The 25,069-nt window shown below is 46.2% G+C and overlaps 1 protein-coding gene across 3 annotated transcripts; it reads right to left on the minus strand.

The window, feature by feature from the left end:
* Nucleotides 1–20,141: 20,141 nt before the first annotated feature.
* On the minus strand, nucleotides 20,142–24,773 carry LOC110516677 (E3 ubiquitin/ISG15 ligase TRIM25-like). Of its 3 annotated transcripts, none has more exons than XM_036968733.1 (3): nucleotides 24,121–24,772; nucleotides 23,591–23,686; nucleotides 20,142–20,201 (listed from the first exon to the last, which is right to left on the minus strand). In XM_036968733.1, exons 1-3 carry the CDS (start codon nucleotides 24,715–24,717, stop codon nucleotides 20,187–20,189), a joined length of 708 nt encoding a protein of 235 aa, XP_036824628.1. In that variant the 5' UTR covers nucleotides 24,718–24,772; the 3' UTR covers nucleotides 20,142–20,186. The 3 variants fall into 3 exon arrangements, with proteins under 3 accessions (XP_036824628.1, XP_036824627.1, XP_036824629.1); XM_036968732.1 differs by lacking the exon at nucleotides 20,142–20,201 and adding an exon at nucleotides 21,019–21,079 and having other exon boundaries at nucleotides 24,121–24,773; XM_036968734.1 differs by lacking the exon at nucleotides 20,142–20,201 and adding an exon at nucleotides 21,135–21,155.
* Nucleotides 24,774–25,069: the final 296 nt, after the last annotated feature.

The raw sequence follows: 25,069 nt of genomic DNA on the forward strand, positions 1-25,069 counted from the left end.
CAACACGCGCACACACACACACACACAAACACACAGGGTTGCAGATTGCACATAAAATAAGTACAGTGCAATCTTATTCCATTCTCATTCATTTGTTTACAAATATTCCTAAATGTATTGACACCGGTATTATAATAATTATTATATGTAATGGTGTGTGTCTGTGTGTGTGTGTGTGTGTGTGTGTGTATGTATGTATGTGTGTATATGTGTATGTGCATGTATGTGTGTATGTATATATATATATATATATGTGTATGTGTATATGTATGTATATATATATATATGTATGTATGTGTGTGTGTGTGTATGTATGTGTGTGTGTGTGTGTGTGTGTGTGTGTGTGTGTGTGTGTGTGTGTGTATGTGTGTATATGTATGTGTATGTGTATGTATATATATATATATATATATATATGTATGTGTATGTATATATGTATGTATGTGTGTATATGTGTATGTATGTATATATGTATATATATATATATATGTATATATATATATATATATAGTATTTTATTTTTTTTGTTATTTTCGATGTACTTTACTCAAACCAGTGAATATCACTTATTATAAATGAGATCATTAACTATCAGCTCTTGGAATATCCAGGGCCTATACTCTTCACATTTTGGTTATAAAACAACTAATCCAGAATTGATTAAAAACATCAAGGGACAGGACATCATAATCCTACTGGAAACATGGTGTCGTGGAGACATAGATACTCAGTGTCCCTCAGGCTATAGAGAAAGTTTACTACCATCAATCAAACATAAAAATGTTAAACGGGGCCGAGACTCAGGTGGAATCATCATTTGGCATAAGCAGGACTTAGCACTGAATGAAATGAAAAAAGGTACCACTCACATTTGGCTAAAACTTAACAAAGGTACAATCTATTGTGACAATGATGTATACATATGTGCAGCTTATGCTCCTCCTTCAGATTCATCATATTATGATGATCAGTTTTTTGACAATCTCCAGACAGAAATCATTACATTTCAGGCGCAGGGTAAAGTGCTTCTTTGTGGAGATTTCAATGCAAGAACAGGTTCTGAGCCTGACTACACTGATGCGGGAGGTAACCACCACATATTTGGACACCCCTCCTTGTACAGTAGCCCTATTATAAATAATAGAAACAGTCCTGACCAAATACTGAACAAAAATGGAAAAGAGTTAGTACATCTCTGTCGAGCCTTAGGCCTGTACATGCTTAATGGTAGAATCAGAGGGGACTCTTTAGGTCAGTTTACTTACTGCTCAGCTCTTGGGACAAGTGTAGTCGATTATGCCATCACTGACATTGACCCCTCCTCCATTAGTGCATTCACTGTCAGACCACAGACACCATTGTCAGATCACAGTCAGATCAACGTGTTTCTGAAGAAATTAACCGGCAATATTCATTCAAAAAAACAGCCCAATAAACTTTACAACATAAACCAATCGTTCAGATGGGCTCCAAACAGTGCAGAGGCATTCATTGAAACATTGAACTCAAATGAAATGATGAACTCTATACAGTTTTTCAATAACTCACAATACCAAAACAATAAAGATGGTGTCAATTCAGCTACCCAAAACATCAACTGCATATTCCAAAAAGCAGCATCGAAAGCAAATTTGAGAAAACCAAAGCAATGCAACATCAGAAGCAAAAATCAAAATGTTTCTGGCAAATGGTTTGATAATGAATGTAAAACAATTAGAAAACACCTAAGACAAATGTCAAACAAAAAACATAAGCAGCAAAACAACCCAGAGCTACGATATGAATACTTTGAAACTCTGAAACAGTATAAACAAACACTGAAATGCAAGAAATTGAATTATACCAACAAGACACTTGATGAAATTGAAAACGCAATTGACCAAAATCAGTTCTGGGACATGTGGAACAATTTAAGCACAACAAAGCCACAAGAATTAGCCATACAAGATGTAGGAATTTGGAAAACTTACTTTGATAATCTATACAAAAACATCCCACAAAAAGACTTAAACCAGAACCAATTAGAAATTAAAGAAAAATTGAACATCCTGGAATCAGTCATTAAAAACAACCAAAATCCATTAGATTACCCAATAACCCAACAAGAACTAAATGAAAAGCTAAAATCTATTAAATCAAAAAAGGCTTGTGGTGTAGACAACATCAGAAATGAAATGCTGAAAAACAGCACACCTGAGTTGCAAAATGCTGTGCTTAAATTGTTCAACATGGTTTTAACTTCTGGCTGCTTCCCTGATGTCTGGAACCAGGGGCTCATCTCCCCTATCCACAAAAGTGGAGACAAATCAGACCCCAATAATTACAGGGGAATTTGCGTCAACAGTAACTTGGGAAAGATTTTCTGTAGCATTTTGAATTCAAGAATTCAAACCTTTCTTCAAGAAAAAAATGTAATAAGTAAATGTCAAATTGGCTTTCTCCCTAACCATCGCACTACTGACCATATATACACCTTACACACACTAATTAATAAACACGTCCACCAAAAAAAGAGGGCAAAATCTTTGCTTGCTTTATTGACTTTAAAAAAGCATTTGATTCGATTTGGCACGAAGGGCTATTCTACAAAATTCTACAAAGTGGGCTTGGTGGTAAGGTGTATGACTTAATAAAATGTATGTACACAGAAAATAAGTGTGCAATAAAAATCAAAAACCAAAGAACAGAATTTTTTTCACAATGTCGAGGTGTGAGACAAGGCTGCAATTTGAGTCCAAATCTTTTCAACATTTATATCAATGAATTAGCAGACATGTTGGACCAATCTCCAGCCCCAGGACTCACACTATTTGACACAGAGGTGAAATACCTGCTATATGCTGATGACTTGGTACTTCTATCACCAACCAAAGAAGGTCTTCAACAAAACATTAATATTCTGGAGCAATATTGCCATAATTGGGCCCTGGCAGTAAATTTCCAAAAAACTAAAATCATGATTTTCCAAAAAAAACCCAGATGTCAGAAACAAAAATGTAAATTCACCCTGAACAACACCTTAATTGAACACACAAAAAATTACACCTACCTTGGTCTGACCATATCTGCATCGGGAAACTTTAATATGGCAGTGAAGGCACTCAAAGAAAAAGCCCGCAGAGCAATGTATGCAATAAAAATGAAATTATTCAAAATCAACATCCCAATTAGAATTTGGACTAAAATATTTGACAGTGTAATCCTACCAATAGCACTTTATGGAAGTGAGGTTTGGGGGCCACTCAATAAACTGGATTTTAAAATGTGGGACAAACATCCAATTGAAACCCTACATGCAGAATTCTGTCGGAAAATTCTACAAGTCCAGAGAAATACACCAACTAATGCATGTAGGGCAGAATTGGGCCGTTTTCCAGTAATAATGAAAATACAGAAAAGATCATTAAAATTTTGGCTACATCTAAATTCAAGTCCAAATTCGAGTCTGCAATTTAAAGCACTTCAAGCCCAAGAGCTGAGCCCAGAAACGAGCCCTCTCAGTCAGCTGGTGTTGGACCTCACCAATCAAGCTGACACCAGCACTGCTTCAAAAGAAAGAATTCCAATAAACAAAATCATGAACCAATCAAAGGAATCATACTTACAATACTGGAAAAACGAAACAAAATCCCAAAGCCGACTAAATTGCTATCTGACCCTAAACAGAGAATATGAATTGGCTGATTATCTCTACTCTGTCAGAGATACGAAGCAGAGACAGATCCTTACCAAGTACAGGCTGAGTGACCACCGATTGGCAATAGAAACCGGCAGACATAAAAAGACATGGCTACCCAAAGAAGAGCGTGTATGTGGTCACTGCATGACAGGGGAGGTAGAGACAGAGATGCACTTTCTCCTTTACTGTGATAAATATTCCTCACAAAGAGATTCATTATTCACAGAAATGACTACATATATTCCACATTTTTACAAATTGAACCCAGAGGAAAAACTAAGAATACTCATGGGCGAAGGAGCAATGGCTCCTCTTGCAGCCAAATATGTATTTTCCTGCCATAGCCTGAGGGACACTGAATAATAACATCTGCATAGTAAACAGTAACTTACTTATTATTACTATTATTGTTATTACTATAATTATTAATGTTTACTGTAGACTGTTACCATTTTATTGTATTTATTTTTGTATTATTATTTACTACCATTTTATATTATTATTTGCTATCATTTACAATTTTGTTACAATGTATATTGTATACATTGTTGCTTTGGCAATATTGACACAATGTTTTTCATGCCAATAAAGCAGCTTGAATTTGAATTTGAATTTGAATTTGAGAGAGAGGGGCGGACAGAGAGAGAGGGGCGGACAGAGAGAGAGGGGCGGACAGAGAGAGACAGGGACGGATAGAGAGAGAGAGGGGCGGACAGAGAGAGAGGGGCGGACAGAGAGAGAGAGAGGGATGGATAGAGAGAGAGGGACGGACAGAGAGAGAGAGGGACGGACAGAGAGAGAGGGGGCGGACAGAGAGAGAGGGGGCGGACAGAGAGAGAGGGACGGATAGAGAGAGAGAGGGGCGGACAGAGAGAGAGAGGGACGGACAGAGAGAGAGAGGGACGGACAGAGAGAGAGAGGGACGGACAGAGAGAGAGGGACGGATAGAGAGAGAGAGGGACGGACAGAGAGAGAGAGAGGGGGACGGACAGAGAGAGAGGGACGGATAGAGAGAGAGAGGGACGGACAGAGAGAGAGGGACGGACAGAGAGAGAGGGACGGACAGAGAGAGAGGGACGGACAGAGAGAGAGAGGGACGGACAGAGAGAGAGGGACGGATAGAGAGAGAGAGGGACGGACAGAGAGAGAGGGGCGGACAGAGAGAGAGAGGGACAGAAAGAGAGAGGGGCGGACAGAGAGAGAGAGGGACGGACAGAGAGAGGGACGGATAGATAGATGGACGGACAGAGAGAGGGAGAGAGAGAAGGGGACGGACAGAGAGAGAGAGGGAGAGAGGGACAGAGAGAGAGGGAGGGACGGACAGAGAGAGAGAGAGGGACGGACAGAGAGAGAGAGAGCGAGAAGGGGATGGACAGAGAGAGAGAGGGAGAGAGGGACAGAGAGAGAGAGAGGGACGGACAGAGAGAGAGAGGGACGGACAGAGAGAGAGAGGGACAGAGAGAGAGAGGGGCGGACAGAGAGAGAGAGGGGCGGACAGAGAGAGAGAGGGACAGAAAGAGAGAGGGACGGACAGAGAGAGAGAGGGACAGACAGAGAGAGAGAGGGGCGGACAGAGAGAGAGAGGGGCGGACAGAGAGAGAGAGGGACAGAAAGAGAGAGGGACGGACAGAGAGAGAGGGGCAGACAGAAAGAGAGAGGGACGGACAGAGAGAGAGAGAGAGAGGGACGGATAGAGAGAGAGAGGGGCGGACAGAGAGAGAGGGGCGGACAGAGAGAGAGGGGCGGACAGAGAGAGACAGGGACGGATAGAGAGAGAGAGGGGCGGACAGAGAGAGAGAGGGACGGATAGAGAGAGAGAGGGACGGACAGAGAGAGAGAGGGACGGACAGAGAGAGAGAGGGACGGACAGAGAGAGAGAGGGACGGACAGAGAGAGAGAGGGACGGACAGAGAGAGAGGGACGGATAGAGAGAGAGAGGGGCGGACAGAGAGAGAGAGGGACGGGTAGAGAGAGAGAGGGACGGACAGAGAGAGAGAGGGACGGACAGAGAGAGAGGGACGGATAGAGAGAGAGAGGGACGGACAGAGAGAGAGAGAGGGGGACGGACAGAGAGAGAGGGACGGATAGAGAGCGAGAGGGACGGATAGAGAGAGAGAGGGACGGACAGAGAGAGAGGGACGGATAGAGAGAGACGGACAGAGAGAGAGGGACGGAGAGAGAGAGAGGGACGGACAGAGAGAGAGGGGCGGACAGAGAGAGAGAGGGGACGGACAGAGAGAGGGAGAGGGACGGACAGAGAGAGAGAGAGGGACGGACAGAGAGAGAGAGAAGGGCGGACAGAGAGATAGAGAGGGGCGGACAGAGAGAGAGAGGGGCGGACAGAGAGAGAGAGGGGCGGACAGAGAGAGAGGGACGGACAGAGAGAGAGAGGGAAGGACAGAGAGAGAGGGGGAAGGACAGAGAGAGAGGGGCAGACAGAGAGAGAGAGAGAGGGACAGACAGAGAGAGAGAGGGACGGATAGAGAGAGAGAGGGGCGGACAGAGAGAGAGGGGCGGACAGAGAGAGAGGGGCGGACAGAGAGAGAGGGGCGGACAGAGAGAGAGGGGCGGACAGAGAGAGACAGGGACGGATAGAGAGAGAGAGGGGCGGACAGAGAGAGAGGGGCGGACAGAGAGAGAGAGAGGGATGGATAGAGAGAGAGGGACGGACAGAGAGAGAGAGGGACGGACAGAGAGAGAGGGGGCGGACAGAGAGAGAGGGGGCGGACAGAGAGAGAGGGACGGATAGAGAGAGAGAGGGGCGGACAGAGAGAGAGAGGGACGGACAGAGAGAGAGAGGGACGGACAGAGAGAGAGAGGGACGGACAGAGAGAGAGGGGGCGGACAGAGAGAGAGGGGGCGGACAGAGAGAGAGGGACGGATAGAGAGAGAGAGGGGCGGACAGAGAGAGAGAGGGACGGACAGAGAGAGAGAGGGACGGACAGAGAGAGAGAGGGACGGACAGAGAGAGAGAGGGACGGATAGAGAGAGAGAGGGACGGACAGAGAGAGAGAGAGGGGGACGGACAGAGAGAGAGGGACGGATAGAGAGAGAGAGGGACGGACAGAGAGAGAGAGGGACGGACAGAGAGAGAGGGACGGATAGAGAGAGAGGGACGGACAGAGAGAGAGAGGGACGGACAGAGAGAGAGGGACGGATAGAGAGAGAGAGGGACGGACAGAGAGAGAGGGGCGGACAGAGAGAGAGAGGGACAGAAAGAGAGAGGGGCGGACAGAGAGAGAGAGGGACGGACAGAGAGAGGGACGGATAGATAGAGGGACGGACAGAGAGAGGGAGAGAGAGAAGGGGACGGACAGAGAGAGAGAGGGAGAGAGGGACAGAGAGAGAGGGAGGGACGGACAGAGAGAGAGAGAGGGACGGACAGAGAGAGAGAGAGCGAGAAGGGGATGGACAGAGAGAGAGAGGGAGAGAGGGACAGAGAGAGAGAGAGGGACGGACAGAGAGAGAGAGGGACGGACAGAGAGAGAGAGGGACAGAGAGAGAGAGGGGCGGACAGAGAGAGACGGACAGAGAGAGAGGCGCGGACAGAGAGAGAGAAGGACGGACAGAGAGAGAGAGGGACGGACAGAGAGAGAGAGGGACGGACAGAGAGAGAGAGGGGCGGACAGAGAGAGAGAGGGGCGGACAGAGAGAGAGAGGGACGGACAGAGAGAGAGAGGGACGGACAGAGAGAGAGAGGGACGGACAGAGAGAGAGAGGGACGGACAGAGAGAGAGAGGGACGGACAGAGAGAGAGAGAGGGACGGACAGAGAGAGAGAGAGGGACGGACAGAGAGAGAGAGAGGGACGGACAGAGAGAGAGAGGGACAGACAGAGAGAGAGAGGGGCGGACAGAGAGAGAGAGGGGCGGACAGAGAGAGAGAGGGACAGAAAGAGAGAGGGACGGACAGAGAGAGAGGGGCAGACAGAAAGAGAGAGGGACGGACAGAGAGAGAGAGAGAGAGGGACGGATAGAGAGAGAGAGGGGCGGACAGAGAGAGAGGGGCGGACAGAGAGAGAGGGGCGGACAGAGAGAGACAGGGACGGATAGAGAGAGAGAGGGGCGGACAGAGAGAGAGAGGGACGGATAGAGAGAGAGAGGGACGGACAGAGAGAGAGAGGGACGGACAGAGAGAGAGAGGGACGGACAGAGAGAGAGAGGGACGGACAGAGAGAGAGAGGGACGGACAGAGAGAGAGGGACGGATAGAGAGAGAGAGGGGCGGACAGAGAGAGAGAGGGACGGGTAGAGAGAGAGAGGGACGGACAGAGAGAGAGAGGGACGGACAGAGAGAGAGGGACGGATAGAGAGAGAGAGGGACGGACAGAGAGAGAGAGAGGGGGACGGACAGAGAGAGAGGGACGGATAGAGAGAGAGAGGGACGGATAGAGAGAGAGAGGGACGGACAGAGAGAGAGGGACGGATAGAGAGAGACGGACAGAGAGAGAGGGACGGAGAGAGAGAGAGGGACGGACAGAGAGAGAGGGGCGGACAGAGAGAGAGAGGGGACGGACAGAGAGAGGGAGAGGGACGGACAGAGAGAGAGAGAGGGACGGACAGAGAGAGAGAGAAGGGCGGACAGAGAGATAGAGAGGGGCGGACAGAGAGAGAGAGGGGCGGACAGAGAGAGAGAGGGGCGGACAGAGAGAGAGGGACGGACAGAGAGAGAGAGGGAAGGACAGAGAGAGAGAGGGGACGGACAGAGAGAGGGAGAGGGACGGACAGAGAGAGAGAGAGGGACGGACAGAGAGAGAGAGAAGGGCGGACAGAGAGATAGAGAGGGGCGGACAGAGAGAGAGAGGGGCGGACAGAGAGAGAGAGGGGCGGACAGAGAGAGAGGGACGGACAGAGAGAGAGAGGGAAGGACAGAGAGAGAGGGGCAGACAGAGAGAGAGAGAGAGGGACAGACAGAGAGAGAGAGGGACAGAAAGAGAGAGGGACGGACAGAGAGAGAGGGGCAGACAGAAAGAGAGAGGGACGGACAGAGAGAGAGAGAGAGAGGGACGGATAGAGAGAGAGGGACGGACAGAGAGAGAGAGGGAAGGACAGAGAGAGAGGGGCAGACAGAGAGAGAGAGAGAGGGACAGACAGAGAGAGAGAGGGACAGAAAGAGAGAGGGACGGACAGAGAGAGAGGGGCAGACAGAAAGAGAGAGGGACGGACAGAGAGAGAGAGAGAGAGGGACGGATAGAGAGAGAGGGACGGACAGAGAGAGAGAGGGAAGGACAGAGAGAGAGGGGCAGACAGAGAGAGAGAGAGAGGGACAGACAGAGAGAGAGAGGGACAGAAAGAGAGAGGGACGGACAGAGAGAGAGGGGCAGACAGAAAGAGAGAGGGACGGACAGAGAGAGAGAGAGAGAGGGACGGATAGAGAGAGAGGGACGGACAGAGAGAGAGAGGGAAGGACAGAGAGAGAGGGGCAGACAGAGAGAGAGAGAGAGGGACAGACAGAGAGAGAGAGGGACAGAAAGAGAGAGGGACGGACAGAGAGAGAGGGGCAGACAGAAAGAGAGAGGGACGGACAGAGAGAGAGAGAGAGAGGGACGGATAGAGAGAGAGGGACGGACAGAGAGAGAGAGGGAAGGACAGAGAGAGAGGGGCAGACAGAGAGAGAGAGAGAGGGACAGACAGAGAGAGAGAGGGACAGAAAGAGAGAGGGACGGACAGAGAGAGAGGGGCAGACAGAAAGAGAGAGGGACGGACAGAGAGAGAGAGAGAGAGGGACGGATAGAGAGAGAGGGACGGACAGAGAGAGAGAGGGAAGGACAGAGAGAGAGGGGCAGACAGAGAGAGAGAGAGAGGGACAGACAGAGAGAGAGAGGGACAGAAAGAGAGAGGGACGGACAGAGAGAGAGGGGCAGACAGAAAGAGAGAGGGACGGACAGAGAGAGAGAGGGACGGACAGAGAGAGAGGGACGGATAGAGAGAGAGAGGGACGGACAGAGAGAGAGAGAGGGAGAGTTCCGAAGTTCCAAATTGAGCAGCTGCTGAAAAATGAGCTCCTGTATATATTGAGATTTAAATGGTTTTTTAGAGTGAAGTACATCGAAAAAAATCAAAAGAAAACTGCAAGACTCAATAGAAGACAATACAAGCAACAAACCAAAAAGACAGGATTTTGAAAAAGTAACTATTTTTCATAAAATTATACAGTTATCTTAGCTAGCTGAATTGTTAGCTGAATTGTTTACATGTTGCTAAGCAGTTGCTAAGGACTCTCCTGGAAGAAGCTAGCTAGCTTACAAAGAATAACAAAAAAAAAATATCTAGTTAACAGAAGAAAGGAAGACAAAATAAGGACAGAAGAAAAAGGAAAAGAAAAAAGGATAACAAAGTGAAACAGTCCTCTGAAGAAACAAGAGAGCATTATACAAGAAACAGCACTTCTATTGCAACATTGTAGCCAACATCACCAGCGTTGCTATGGAAATTGTTTACCCACCAGACATCCAAACAGAGAAAGCTAAGAAAAGTTTCAAAGGTTTGTTGATGGGACAGAACCATGAATGCCTGTTTGCAGATCTTACCAGTTACAAAACAAGAGCTAATTTAATTTTTAATACCAATCGAGGGAACATATGGAAAAAGGTTATTTGCAACCATTTCCCTTTCTCAAAAAAGAGGGGCATCAGCCAAGGATGTCAGATCAGCATTTTTGAAGAAGCTGACCAGAGCAACACATATCAAACAGTAAACTTATATAATAATGGAACTGTATTGATACAAGGCAATGATTCAAGCCTCCAGGCTTTTGAGAATAGGTTTGCTACCCTAAAAGAAGACGCTGACATCATCTCAGAAAATGAGGAAAAAGTCAAGGAGGGAGATGGAGAAAAGCAGACCCCAATGGTCTCTGTGACCCAGCAGGAAGCCCTCAACGTCCCTTTACCTACCTCACCTGCAGCAGACAGAGTCAAGGACATGACAATTTCAATAAGAACACCTGCTATGCAACGTTTCCACAACACCCTCTCTCTAGTCGAAGCAGAGGTCATAGAACTCAGAGAGAAGAAGCTTCAAGAGGAGGACACTGTCCAGAAACTCAAAGAAGAGATGAAACAGTTCAGGGAGGAGAGCAGAGCATCCATAGCTAAATTAGAAAGCAGAATGGACAAGCTGAGTCAGACAAATGATGACCTCAGAGACCATCTGAGCACAACTAGAAAGGAGCTCGAACAAAAAGAGAGGTACATTGACACCCTCAACCGGCAGAGAGTCATTGTGTCCTCTGCATCTAGAAAACATGTCCACCAGCTTGGTACAACACAAGCAGAACCTGAGACCAGCATGGCCTCCACTACACAGCCGGATGACACTGCACCAGCCTACCAGTCTGCTCCAGCCCAGGTCAACCTACCAGCCTCTCAGTCTGCTCCAGCCCAGGTCAACCTACCAGCCTCCCAGTCTGCTCCAGCCCAGGTCAGAATACCAGCCTCCCAGTCTGCTCCAGCCCAGGTTAACCTACCAGCCTCCCAGTCTGCTCCAGCCCAGGTCAACCTACCAGCCTCCCAGTCCGCTCCAGCCCAGGTCAGAATACCAGCCTCCCAGTCTGCTCCAGCCCAGGTCAGAATACCAGCCTCCCAGTCTGCTCCACCCAGACAATCACCCACAACTGCAATTCTAATTGATTCAAATGGGAAGTTCTTAGTCCAGGAAAGATTATTCCCTAGACACCAGGTGTATAAGTTCTGGTGTCCTACAACTGAGAGTGCAATGCAGCTACTCAGTCAGACCAGGATTGACACCCCTGACAACATCATCATCCACACTGGCACAAACGACCTTCATGCCAAAGGTGAAAATGTATCTGGGGCAGTGAGAAGAGTGGCAGAACGGGCACAGGCTATGTTCCCAACAACCAATATAGTTGTGTCCACCCTCCTACCAAGAAAAGACTTCCCAGAAAAGTTGATCGACAAAATAAATCAACAGATCACTGTGGACTGTGCCTCACTGCTCAACGTCAGAACGGCTCACCACCCCACTCTGACATGTCAACACTTATATGATAATATACATCTTGATCAGGACAGTATCAGAACCTTTGCCAAGGACCTAAAAGATGCAACACTTGGCAGGGACCCACACACCCATCACCCCAGCAACAAAGGTCCCCCGCCCCACCTTCTGAAACAACAGTACCTCCACCATCCCGAGGAGAAAAGAGCCAGACATGGCTTATTACAGCACAGCTCTACTAGACCAGGCCCAACACAGCACAGCTCTACTAGACCAGGCCCAACACAGCACAGCTCTACTAGACCCGGCCCATCACAACACAGCTCTACTAGACCTGGCCCATCACAACAAAGCTCTACTAGACCTGGCCCATCACAACACAGCTCTACTAGACCTGGCCCATCACAACACAGCTCTACTAGACCCGGCCCATCACAACAAAGCTCTACTAGACCCGGCCCATCACAACACAGCTCTACTAGACCCGGCCCATCACAACACAGCTCTACTAGACCCGGCCCATCACAACGCAGCTCTACTAGACCCGGCCCATCACAACACAGCTCTACTAGACCTGTCCCATCACAACACAGCTCTACTAGACCCAGCCCATCACAACACAGCTCTGACCACTACTCCAGGGTCGGTCAGAACACTGCCCTTCAGGGAAGTAGACCACATGATGCAGTCCACACCATGTATCAATTAGATCGTCAGCCTACATATGCTGAGGTAACCTCTGGCAGAAGACCCCTAGAACAATCAGAGATAGGAGAGGTGCGCCAACTACTGCAACTAATATGCAGACTACTGAGCTAGACAGTCCCTTTAATTCACACACGGGCACGCACGCGCACACACACACACACACACACAAACACACAGGGTTGCAGATTGCACATAAAATAAGTACAGTGCAATCTTATTCCATTCTTATTAATTTGTTTACAAATATTCCTAAATGTATTGACACCGGTATTATAATAATTATTATATGTAATGGTGTGTGTGTGTGTGTGTGTGTGTGTGCGCGTGTGTGTGTATGTATGTATGTATGTGTGTATGTGTGTATGTGCATGTATGTGTGTATGTATATATATATATATGTATATGTGTATGTATATATACATATATGTATGTATGTGTGTGTGTGTGTGTGTGTGTGTGTGTGTGTGTGTGTGTATGTATGTATGTATGTATGTGTGTGTGTGTGTGTGTGTGTGTGTGTGTGTGTGTGTGTGTGTATGTATATATATGTATGTATGTGTATGTGTATGTATATGTATATGTGTATGTATGTATGTATGTATATGTGTATGTATATGTATGTATATATATATATATGTATATATATATATATATATATATATATATATATATAGTATTTTATTTTTTTTGTTTTTTTCGATGTACTTTACTCAAACCAGTGAATATCACTTATTATAAATGAGATCATTAACTATCAGCTCTTGGAATATCCAGGGCCTATACTCTTCACATTTTGGTTATAAAACAACAAATCCAGAATTGATTAAAAACATCAAGGGACAGGACATCATAATCCTACTGGAAACATGGTGTCGTGGAGACATAGATACTCAGTGTCCCTCAGGCTATAGAGAAAGTTTACTACCATCAATCAAACATAAAAATGTTAAACGGGGCCGAGACTCAGGTGGAATCATCATTTGGCATAAGCAGGACTTAGCACTGAATGAAATGAAAAAAGGTACCACTCACATTTGGCTAAAACTTAACAAAGGTACAATCTATTGTGACAATGATGTATACATATGTGCAGCTTATGCTCCTCCTTCAGATTCATCATATTATGATGATCAGTTTTTTGACAATCTCCAGACAGAAATCATTACATTTCAGGCGCAGGGTAAAGTGCTTCTTTGTGGAGATTTCAATGCAAGAACAGGTTCTGAGCCTGACTACACTGATGCGGGAGGTAACCACCACATATTTGGACACCCCTCCTTGTACAGTAGCCCTATTATAAATAATAGAAACAGTCCTGACCAAATACTGAACAAAAATGGAAAAGAGTTAGTACATCTCTGTCGAGCCTTAGGTCTGTACATGCTTAATGGTAGAATCAGAGGGGACTCTTTAGGTCAGTTTACTTACTGCTCAGCTCTTGGGACAAGTGTAGTCGATTATGCCATCACTGACATTGACCCCTCCTCCATTAGTGCATTCACTGTCAGACCACAGACACCATTGTCAGATCACAGTCAGATCAACGTGTTTCTGAAGAAATTAACTGGCAATATTCATTCAAAAAAACAGCCCAATAAACTTTACAACATAAACCAATCGTTCAGATGGGCTCCAAACAGTGCAGAGGCATTCATTGAAACATTGAACTCAAATGAAATGATGAACTCTATACAGTTTTTCAATAACTCACAGTACCAAAACAATAAAGATGGTGTCAATTCAGCTACCCAAAACATCAACTGCATATTCCAAAAAGCAGCATCGAAAGCAAATTTGAGAAAACCAAAGCAATGCAACATCAGAAGCAAAAATCAAAATGTTTCTGACAAATGGTTTGATAATGAATGTAAAACAATTAGAAAACACCTAAGACAAATGTCAAACAAAAAACATAAGCAGCAAAACAACCCAGAGCTACGATATGAATACTTTGAAACTCTGAAACAGTATAAACAAACACTGAAATGCAAGAAATTGAATTATACCAACAAGACACTTGATGAAATTGAAAACGCAATTGACCAAAATCAGTTCTGGGACATGTGGAACAATTTAAGCACATCAAAGCCACAAGAATTAGCCATACAAGATGTAGGAATTTGGAAAACTTACTTTGATAATCTATACAAAAACATCCCACAAAAAGACTTAAACCAGAACCAATTAGAAATTAAAGAAAAATTGAACATCCTGGAATCAGTCATTAAAAACAACCAAAATCCATTAGATTACCCAATAACCCAACAAGAACTAAATGAAAAGCTAAAATCTATTAAATCAAAAAAGGCTTGTGGTGTAGACAACATCAGAAATGAAATGCTGAAAAACAGCACACCTGAGTTGCAAAATGCTGTGCTTAAATTGTTCAACATGGTTTTAACTTCTGGCTGCTTCCCTGATGTCTGGAACCAGGGGCTCATCTCCCCTATCCACAAAAGTGGAGACAAATCAGACCCCAATAATTACAGGGGAATTTGCGTCAACAGTAACTTGGGAAAGATTTTCTGTAGCATTTTGAATTCAAGAATTCAAACCTTTCTTCAAGAAAAAAATGTAATAAGTAAATGTCAAATTGGCTTTCTCCCTAACCATCGCACTACTGACCATATATACACCTTACACACACTAATTAATAAACACGTCCACCAAAAAAAAGAGGGCAAAATCTTTGCTTGCTTTATTGACTTTAAAAAAGCATTTGATTCGATTTGGCACGAAGGGCTATTCTACAAAATTCTACAAAGTGGGCTTGGTGGTAAGGTGTATGACTTAATAAAATGTATGTACACAGAAAACAAGTGTGCAATAAAAATCAAAAACCAAAGAACAGAATTTTTTTCACAATGTCGAGGTGTGAGACAAGGCTGCAATTTGAGTCCAAATCTTTTCAACATTTATATCAATGAATTAGCAGACATGTTGGACCAATCTCCAGCCCCAGGACTCACACTATTTGACACAGAGGTGAAATACCTGCTATATGCTGATGACTTGGTACTTCTATCACCAACCAAAGAAGGTCTTCAACAAAACATTAATATTCTGGAGCAATATTGCCATAATTGGGCCCTGGCAGTAAATTTCCAAAAAACTAAAATCATGATTTTCCAAAAAAAACCCAGATGTCAGAAACACAAATGTAAATTCACCCTGAACAACACCTTAATTGAACACACAAAAAATTACACCTACCTTGGTCTGACCATATCTGCATCGGGAAACTTTAATATGGCAGTGAAGGCACTCAAAGAAAAAGCCCGCAGAGCAATGTATGCAATAAAAATGAAATTATTCAAAATCAACATCCCAATTAGAATTTGGACTAAAATATTTGACAGTGTAATCCTACCAATAGCACTTTATGGAAGTGAGGTTTGGGGGCCACTCAATAAACTGGATTTTAAAATGTGGGACAAACATCCAATTGAAGCCCTACATGCAGAATTCTGTCGGAAAATTCTACAAGTCCAGAGAAATACACCAACTAATGCATGTAGGGCAGAATTGGGCCGTTTTCCAGTAATAATGAAAATACAGAAAAGATCATTAAAATTTTGGCTACATCTAAATTCAAGTCCAAATTCGAGTCTGCAATTTAAAGCACTTCAAGCCCAAGAGCTGAGCCCAGAAACGAGCCCTCTCAGTCAGCTGGTGTTGGACCTCACCAACCAAGCTGACACCAGCACTGCTTCAAAAGAAAGAATTCCAATAAGCAAAATTATGAACCAATCAAAGGAATCATATTTACAATACTGGAAAAACGAAACAAAATCCCAAAGCCGACTAAATTGCTATCTGACCCTAAACAGAGAATATGAATTGGCTGATTATCTCTACTCTGTCAGAGATACGAAGCAGAGACAGATCCTTACCAAGTACAGGCTGAGTGACCACCGATTGGCAATAGAAACCGGCAGACATAAAAAGACATGGCTACCCAAAGAGGAGCGTGTATGTGGTCACTGCATGACAGGGGAGGTAGAGACAGAGATGCACTTTCTCCTTTACTGTGATAAATATTCCTCACAAAGAGATTCATTATTCACAGAAATGACTACATATATTCCAAATTTTTACAAATTGAACCCAGAGGAAAAACTAAGAATACTCATGGGCGAAGGAGCAATGGCTCCTCTTGCAGCCAAATATGTATTTTCCTGCCATAGCCTGAGGGACACTGAATAATAACATCTGCATAGTAAACAGTAACTTACTTATTATTACTATTATTGTTATTACTATAATTATTAATGTTTACTGTAGACTGTTACCATTTTATTGTTATTATTTTTGTATTTAATTTTGTATTATTATTTACTACCATTTTATATTATTATTTGCTATCATTTATAATTTTGTTACAATGTATATTGTATACATTGTTGCTTTGGCAATATTGACACAATGTTTTTCATGCCAATAAAGCAGCTTGAATTTGAATTTGAATTTGAATTTGAGAGAGAGGGACGGATAGAGAGAGAGAGGGGCGGACAGAGAGAGAGGGGCGGACAGAGAGAGAGGGGCGGACAGAGAGAGAGGGGCGGACAGAGAGAGACAGGGACGGATAGAGAGAGAGAGGGGCGGACAGAGAGAGAGGGGCGGACAGAGAGAGAGAGAGGGATGGATAGAGAGAGAGGGACGGACAGAGAGAGAGAGGGACGGACAGAGAGAGAGGGGGCGGACAGAGAGAGAGGGGGCGGACAGAGAGAGAGGGACGGATAGAGAGAGAGAGGGGCGGACAGAGAGAGAGAGGGACGGACAGAGAGAGAGAGGGACGGACAGAGAGAGAGAGGGACGGACAGAGAGAGAGGGGGCGGACAGAGAGAGAGGGGGCGGACAGAGAGAGAGGGACGGATAGAGAGAGAGAGGGGCGGACAGAGAGAGAGAGGGACGGACAGAGAGAGAGAGGGACGGACAGAGAGAGAGAGGGACGGACAGAGAGAGAGGGACGGATAGAGAGAGAGAGAGGGACGGACAGAGAGAGCGAGAGGGGGACGGACAGAGAGAGAGGGACGGATAGAGAGAGAGAGGGACGGACAGAGAGAGAGAGGGACGGACAGAGAGAGAGAGAGAGGGACAGACAGAGAGAGAGAGGGACGGATAGAGAGAGAGAGGGGCGGACAGAGAGAGAGGGGCGGACAGAGAGAGAGGGGCGGACAGAGAGAGACAGGGACGGATAGAGAGAGAGAGGGGCGGACAGAGAGAGAGAGGGACGGATAGAGAGAGAGAGGGACGGACAGAGAGAGAGAGGGACGGACAGAGAGAGAGAGGGACGGACAGAGAGAGAGAGGGACGGACAGAGAGAGAGAGGGACGGACAGAGAGAGAGGGACGGATAGAGAGAGGGGCGGACAGAGAGAGAGAGGGACGGGTAGAGAGAGAGAGGGACGGACAGAGAGAGAGAGGGACGGACAGAGAGAGGGACGGATAGAGAGAGAGAGGGACGGACAGAGAGAGAGAGAGGGGGACGGACAGAGAGAGAGGGACGGATAGAGAGAGAGAGGGACGGATAGAGAGAGAGAGGGACGGACAGAGAGAGAGGGACGGATAGAGAGAGACGGACAGAGAGAGAGGGACGGAGAGAGAGAGAGGGACGGACAGAGAGAGAGGGGCGGACAGAGAGAGAGAGGGGACGGACAGAGAGAGGGAGAGGGACGGACAGAGAGAGAGAGAGGGACGGACAGAGAGAGAGAGAGGGACGGACAGAGAGAGAGAGAAGGGCGGACAGAGAGATAGAGAGGGGCGGACAGAGAGAGAGAGGGGCGGACAGAGAGAGAGGGGCGGACAGAGAGAGAGGGACGGACAGAGAGAGAGAGGGAAGGACAGAGAGAGAGGGGCAGACAGAAAGAGAGAGGGACGGACAGAGAGAGAGAGAGAGGGACAGACAGAGAGAGAGAGGGACGGATAGAGAGAGAGAGGGGCGGACAGAGAGAGAGGGGCGGACAGAGAGAGAGGGGCGGACAGAGAGAGACAGGGACGGACAGAGAGAGAGAGGGGCGGACAGAGAGAGAGGGGCGGACAGAGAGAGAGAGAGGGATGGATAGAGAGAGAGGGACGGACAGAGAGAGAGAGGGACGGACAGAGAGAGAGGGGGCGGACAGAGAGAGAGGGGGCGGACAGAGAGAGAGGGACGGATAGAGAGAGAGAGGGGCGGACAGAGAGAGAGAGGGACGGACAGAGAGAGAGAGGGACGGACAGAGAGAGAGAGGGACGGACAGAGAGAGAGGGACGGATAGAGAGAGAGAGGGACGGACAGAGAGAGAGAGAGGGGGACGGACAGAGAGAGAGGGACGGATAGAGAGAGAGAGGGACGGACAGAGAGAGAGAGGGACGGACAGAGAGAGAGAGGGACGGATAGAGAGAGAGGGACGGACAGAGAGAGAGAGGGACGGACAGAGAGAGAGGGACGGATAGAGAGAGAGAGGGACGGATAGAGAGAGAGAGGGACGGACAGAGAGAGAGAGGGACGGACAGAGAGAGAGGGGCGGACAGAGAGAGAGAGGGACAGAAAGAGAGAGGGGCGGACAGAGAGAGAGAGGGACGGACAGAGAGAGGGACGGATAGATAGAGGGACGGACAGAGAGAGGGAGAGAGAGAAGGGGACGGACAGAGAGAGAGAGGGAGAGAGGGACAGAGAGAGAGGGAGGGACGGACAGAGAGAGAGAGAGGGACGGACAGAGAGAGAGAGAGCGAGAAGGGGATGGACAGAGAGAGAGAGGGAGAGAGGGACAGAGAGAGAGAGAGGGACGGACAGAGAGAGAGAGGGACGGACAGAGAGAGAGAGGGACGGACAGAGAGAGAGAGAGGGACGGACAGAGAGAGAGAGGGACGGACAGAGAGAGAGAGAGAGGGACGGACAGAGAGAGAGAGAGGGACGGACAGACAGAGAGAGAGGACAACATAATGATTGAGATGAATAGTTTCACATGAAGTTAATTTCATATCACATGTAACAAGACAGTTTAGTTACCTGGAGGAAATGGATGTGATCCTCTGTGTGTGAGAGCTGCTCCAGCTCAGTGCTTCTCTTCCTCAGTTCAGCTATCTCCTGCTTCAGTTGCTCCAGGAGTCCTTCAGCTTGACTCACTTGAGCCTTCTCTTGGGCTCTGATCAGCTCCTTCACCTCAGAGCTCCTTCTCTCAATGGAGCGGATCAGCTCAGTAAAGATCTGATCACTGTCCTCCACTGCTGACTGTGCAGAGCGCTGGAGAGAGAGAGAGAGAGACAGAGAAAGAGAGAGAGAGAGAAAGAGACAGAGAGAGAGAGAGAGAGAGAGAGAGACAGTAGGTTCAGTAGCCTCTCTGCACCTCACTGAGTCAGACCTCCGCCACCCTGCTCTCCAGGTCCACCAGGACTTGTCCTCCCTCCTGGACAGACAGGTACAGAACACCTCTTGGTCCTGCTCTACTCTCCTCCCTCCTGGACAGACAGGTACAGAACACCTCTTGGTCCTGCTCTACTCTCCTCCCTCCTGGACAGACAGGTACAGAACACCTCTTGGTCCTGCTCTACTCTCCTCCCTCCTGGACAGACAGGTACAGAACACCTCTTGGTACTGCTCTACTCTCCTCCCTCCTGGACAGACAGGTACAGAACACCTCTTGGTCCTGCTCTACTCTCCTCCCTCCTGGACAGACAGGTACAGAACACCTCTTGGTCCTGCTCTACTCTCCTCCCTCCTGGACAGACAGGTACAGAACACCTCTTGGTCCTGCTCTACTCTCCTCCCTCCTGGACAGACAGGTACAGAACACCTCTTGGTCCTGTTCTACTCTCCTCCCTCCTGGACAGACAGGTACAGAACACCTCTTGGTCCTGCTCTACTCTCCTCCCTCCTGGACAGACAGGTACAGAACACCTCTTGGTCAAATCAAATCAAATGTATTTATATAGCCCTTCGTACATCAGCTGATATCTCAAAGTGCTGTACAGAAACCCAGCCTAAAACCCCAGACAGCAAGCAATGCAGGTGTAGAAGCACGGTGGCTAGGAAAAACTCCCTAGAAAGGCCAAAACCTAGGAAGAAACCTAGAGAGGAACCAGGCTGTGGGGTGGCCAGTCCTCTTATGATATATATATATATATCATATCATCATCTTGGACCAAGAGGTTTTCTGTACCTGTCTCACTATCATGGAATATCCCTCTCTCTCCGGCCACACAGACCCCCGGGGTTAACTAGATATTATCTGTGTCATTTATAGCCTGGCACAGATAGTAAAACTACATTAAATACAACCTTAACTAGATATTATCTGTGTCATTTATAGCCTGGCACAGATAGTAAAACTACATTAAATACAATGTTAACTAGATATTATCTGTGTCATTTATAGCCTGGCACAGATAGTAAAACTACATTAAATACAACCTTAACTAGATATTATCTGTGTCATTTATAGCCTGGCACAGATAGTAAAACTACATTAAATACAACGTTAACTAGATATTATCTGTGTCATTTATAGCCTGGCACAGATAGTAAAACTACATTAAATACAACATTAACTAGATATTATCTGTGTCATTTATAGCCTGGCACAGATAGTAAAACTACTGTAGCGACCCGCACAGACAGCTGTGTGTTATGTGTTCGGCTAGTAGGTGGTTGTGTTGTACTTACCAGTTCCCAGTGTTCGCGGGGTCCGACATGCCAATCAACCTGCTATCTGCCAATCACAGGAATGCCTGGGATGTTCTGATGCCGGGCATCCTGGTGGTTGGCGGAGTGGCGTGGAGGGGGCGGGGCATTGGAAGTTAAGGTTCAGCCTTTGTTCTCTCTCTTACGTCTGGGCTTCACAAGAGAAGGTCCCGATTGGCTTGTGGGGTATCTTTCATTTATTTGGCGTGAGCTAAGGCCAAACAGTAGCCTGTGTAAAGTTGCTAATAAACCGTCAATTCGTAACTCAATCCTCTGTCTGGACAATTGTTCCTTTATGATCTAGTCAGGTCATTACACTACATTAAATACAACGTTAACTAGATATCATCGCCACATAACTTATGTCGAATTTAAAAGACACCGTTACCGTTAGTAACGTCTGTTACACTGTAACTTACAGGCAGCCTCACATAAAAACCTATTGGTTAACAAAGCTTTGATTATGACCAAAGTATATAGTAGTGAAAACTCTCTCTCTCTATTCTAACTTACCACACATTCACATCACTGCCTCGACATGAATGTGTCCTGTCAGAGCCGTTTCCTGTCCGTTAACTGTTAACAGTCTCGAGCCGCAGCTTAACCAATGAGCTACAAGGAGGACTGACAGTCACGAGCGGTGCAGCAGCCTCTGCAGCAACAGCCTCCCCCGGGTCCTAGTGCCCGCCCGGTAAGACGGTTAAGATGCGATGGAACGGTTGACGGAGAGAAAATAAATCACAGAGAAAATATATTGACTGATATATTGAATTGTTTAGGGAAGCTTTAGCTTTGGCTTTAATACATTCTGAAAATACTTGAAAACCAAAAGAGAAAAGAATAGTAGCCCTCCTCAGGAACAACAAAACCCTCACAGACCAACTTCTTCTTCTATGATCTAATGGAGGTCCTCAAACCACCTTTAAAAGTGCATGGCGCCACCTACTGTTCTGGAGTGTGTTCAATCACGGTTTACACCACTCTAAATCCTCCTACCTAACTCAGTACTTCTGAGAAAATAAAAGAGTCCTACTAACTTCTAATAGACCCTCCCCCATCCCCCAAATCCCTTCCAAACTCTCCCAACCCTGTCCAACCCCAATGACACTTCAATCTTTCCCTCTCTTCAACATCCTTATAACAATATCACAACACATACAAGTCTTGATATTACCTCAACTAACCTATGACCCCGTGCATTGACTCTGTACCGGTTCCCACCTGTATATAGTCTGATTTTAGTCTCACTATTGTTACTGCTGCTCTTTAATTACTTGTTACTTTTATTTCTTATTCTTATCCATATATATTTTTTTGTTAGTTAGGATCTCGTAAGTAAACAGCATTTCACTGTCAGGTAAAAACACCTGTTGTATTCAGCATTTCACTGTGAGGTAAAAACACCTGTTGTATTCAGCATTTCACTGTAAGGTAAAAACACCTGTTGTATTCAGCATTTCACTGTGAGGTAAAAACACCTGTTGTATTCAGCATTTCACTGTGAGGTAAAAACACCTGTTGTATTCAGCATTTCACTGTAAGGTAAAAACACCTGTTGTATTCAGTATTTCACTGTCAGGTAAAAACACCTGTTGTATTCAGTATTTCACTGTCAGGTAAAAACACCTGTTGTATTCAGCATTTCACTGTCAGGTAAAAACACCTGTTGTATTCAGTATTTCACTGTGAGGTAAAAACACCTGTTGTATTCAGTATTTCACTGCCAGGTAAAAACACCTGTTGTATTCAGCATTTCACTGTCAGGTAAAAACACCTGTTGTATTCAGTATTTCACTGTGAGGTAAAAACACCTGTTGTATTCAGTATTTCACTGTCAGGTAAAAACACCTGTTGTATTCAGCGCATGTGACTAACCCTACACTCATTAAAAACCCACTAACCCATTCCACTACTTTGACCCTATCTGCTCCATCACCATGACAACTAACCTACACTCATTAAAAACCCACTACCACATTCCACTACTTTGACCCTATCTGCTCCTGCACCATGACAACGACCTGGGAGGACGGGACACCACCACTCAACACCCCCTGGAACTCTTCTGAAGTCAAATCTCATATGACCAAATTCTTCTCTGGTTCTGAACTCTTCTCCACACCTTCTACCTCACTGAACTCTCCCTCATTCATTTCCATTTCACCTCCAGGACTCAGTCTGGGGCACGACTCACTCTGTTTGCACTTGAATTATAACATTTGAAATGTCTCTATTCTTTTGAAAATAAATGTTGTTCAATGTTTACTGTTCATTATTATTTTACTTGCTTTGGCATAGTAAAGATATGTTTCCCATGCCAATAAAGACCTTTGAATTGAATTGAGAGAGAGAGAGACAGCTCCATGTTAATGTATAGGGGACATGAGTCGTCATGGTTACTCATGGTTATGTGATGAGGCAGCCCAGTTGGTTACATGAACCAGTCTATTCTCTGAAAGGGGTCCAGACAGCCTGTTCCCAACAGTGGGGTCAATGGGATTGGATAGGGGCCCCCCTCTCTCTCTCTCTCTGACTGGAGGAGAGAAGTGAAATGGTGTGTCTCCTCTGGTCAACAATACTCACCTTGAAAGACTCCACAGCCTGTTGGAGCTCCTTCAGCTCCTTCTCTCTCTCCTGGAATCTCTGCTGGACCTTCTGCTGACTCATCCCCAGCTGCCTCTGTGGAGAATCACTCTTCAATGAGCTATCAAGCTTTATTAGTCCAGTAGATCAATAGTATAGTAATGTGACATAGGACCCATAGAGAGGAAGGTCTACAATCCTGAGGAAGTCCCTTTACAATATGATATTATGTTGCTATGTGAATCATTATAGTTTTTATGGTAGGCCTACATGTATCAAGGGGTTGAGACTGAACTTTGGACTCATAAAAGGCCATTCAGAATGATAATAGTGTTTGACTTTAGAAAAATGTGATACATTTGGAGAATCTGGGTTAACATATCTATATACTCAAGGTTTGTGTTCATATTTGTGGATCCATTTCATATTGTATATATTATAATGATCTCATATTCAAACAGATTTAGTTCCTACTGTATCTTTAATTCTTTGTTTATCAGACAGCCACCAACAAGTTGTTCTGGTCTTACCTGTTTCTCAGTCCTCTCTGCTGCAGCTGACACTGTATCATGGCCTTTATGTTCATCCATTGTACACAGATAACAGATACACTGCTGATCGGTACGACAGTAAACCTCCAGCAGTTTGTCATGATGAGAGCAGATCTTCTCCTGTAGTTGTGCCGTGGCTTTGACCAGCTTGTGCTTCTTCAAAGGAGGAAATTCATAGTGAGGTTGGAGGTGAGTCTCACAGTAAGAGGCCAGACACGCCAGACAGGACATGAGGGCTTTCTGCTTTCTGGTCCCAGTGCAGAAATCACACGCCACATCTCCAGGTCCAGCATAGCACAGAGCAGGAGGGGGAGCAGCCTGGAGTCCTGTCTTCTTCAGTTTCTCCACCAGCTCAGCCAACATGTTATTTTTCCTCAGATTAGGCCTTGGAGTGAAGGTCTCTCTGCACTGAGGACAGCTATAGACCCCTTTCAGAACATCCTGATCCCAGCAGCCCTCAATACAGCTCCTACAGTAACTGTGTCCACAGATAGTAGTGACCGGCTCCTTCAGTAGATCCAGACAGACAGAACAACAGAACTGGTCCTGGTCCAGCAGAACTCCCTGTTGAGCCATTTGGACGGTTGTTCACTCTCACAAAGACAGACGAAAGAGAGACTCAGATCAGTTTCGTTTCCTCAGAAAATAGTTTGTGAAGGGGAGGGACTTCCAGGTTCTGCCAGAGGGCTGTGGTTGGAGGGAGGGAAGGAGGGAGGGAGAGAGGGATTGGTTAGAGGGAGGGAGGGGTTAGAGGGAGGGGTTAGAGGGAGGGAGGGGTTAGGAGGAGGGAGGGAGAGAGAGAAAACTGCAGGCAAAGTTGAGAAGGCCTTAGTTTCTAGGTTAGGACCCTTAATATAGATTAAATTAAATAGAGTGGTTAGAATATATAAAGGGTAACAGTTTCTATGAAGATTCTACGAACCAGTAA

This window comes from Oncorhynchus mykiss, chromosome 30, assembly GCF_013265735.2.
Source record: "Oncorhynchus mykiss isolate Arlee chromosome 30, USDA_OmykA_1.1, whole genome shotgun sequence".
In the NCBI taxonomy this organism is placed as follows: domain Eukaryota; kingdom Metazoa; phylum Chordata; class Actinopteri; order Salmoniformes; family Salmonidae; genus Oncorhynchus; species Oncorhynchus mykiss.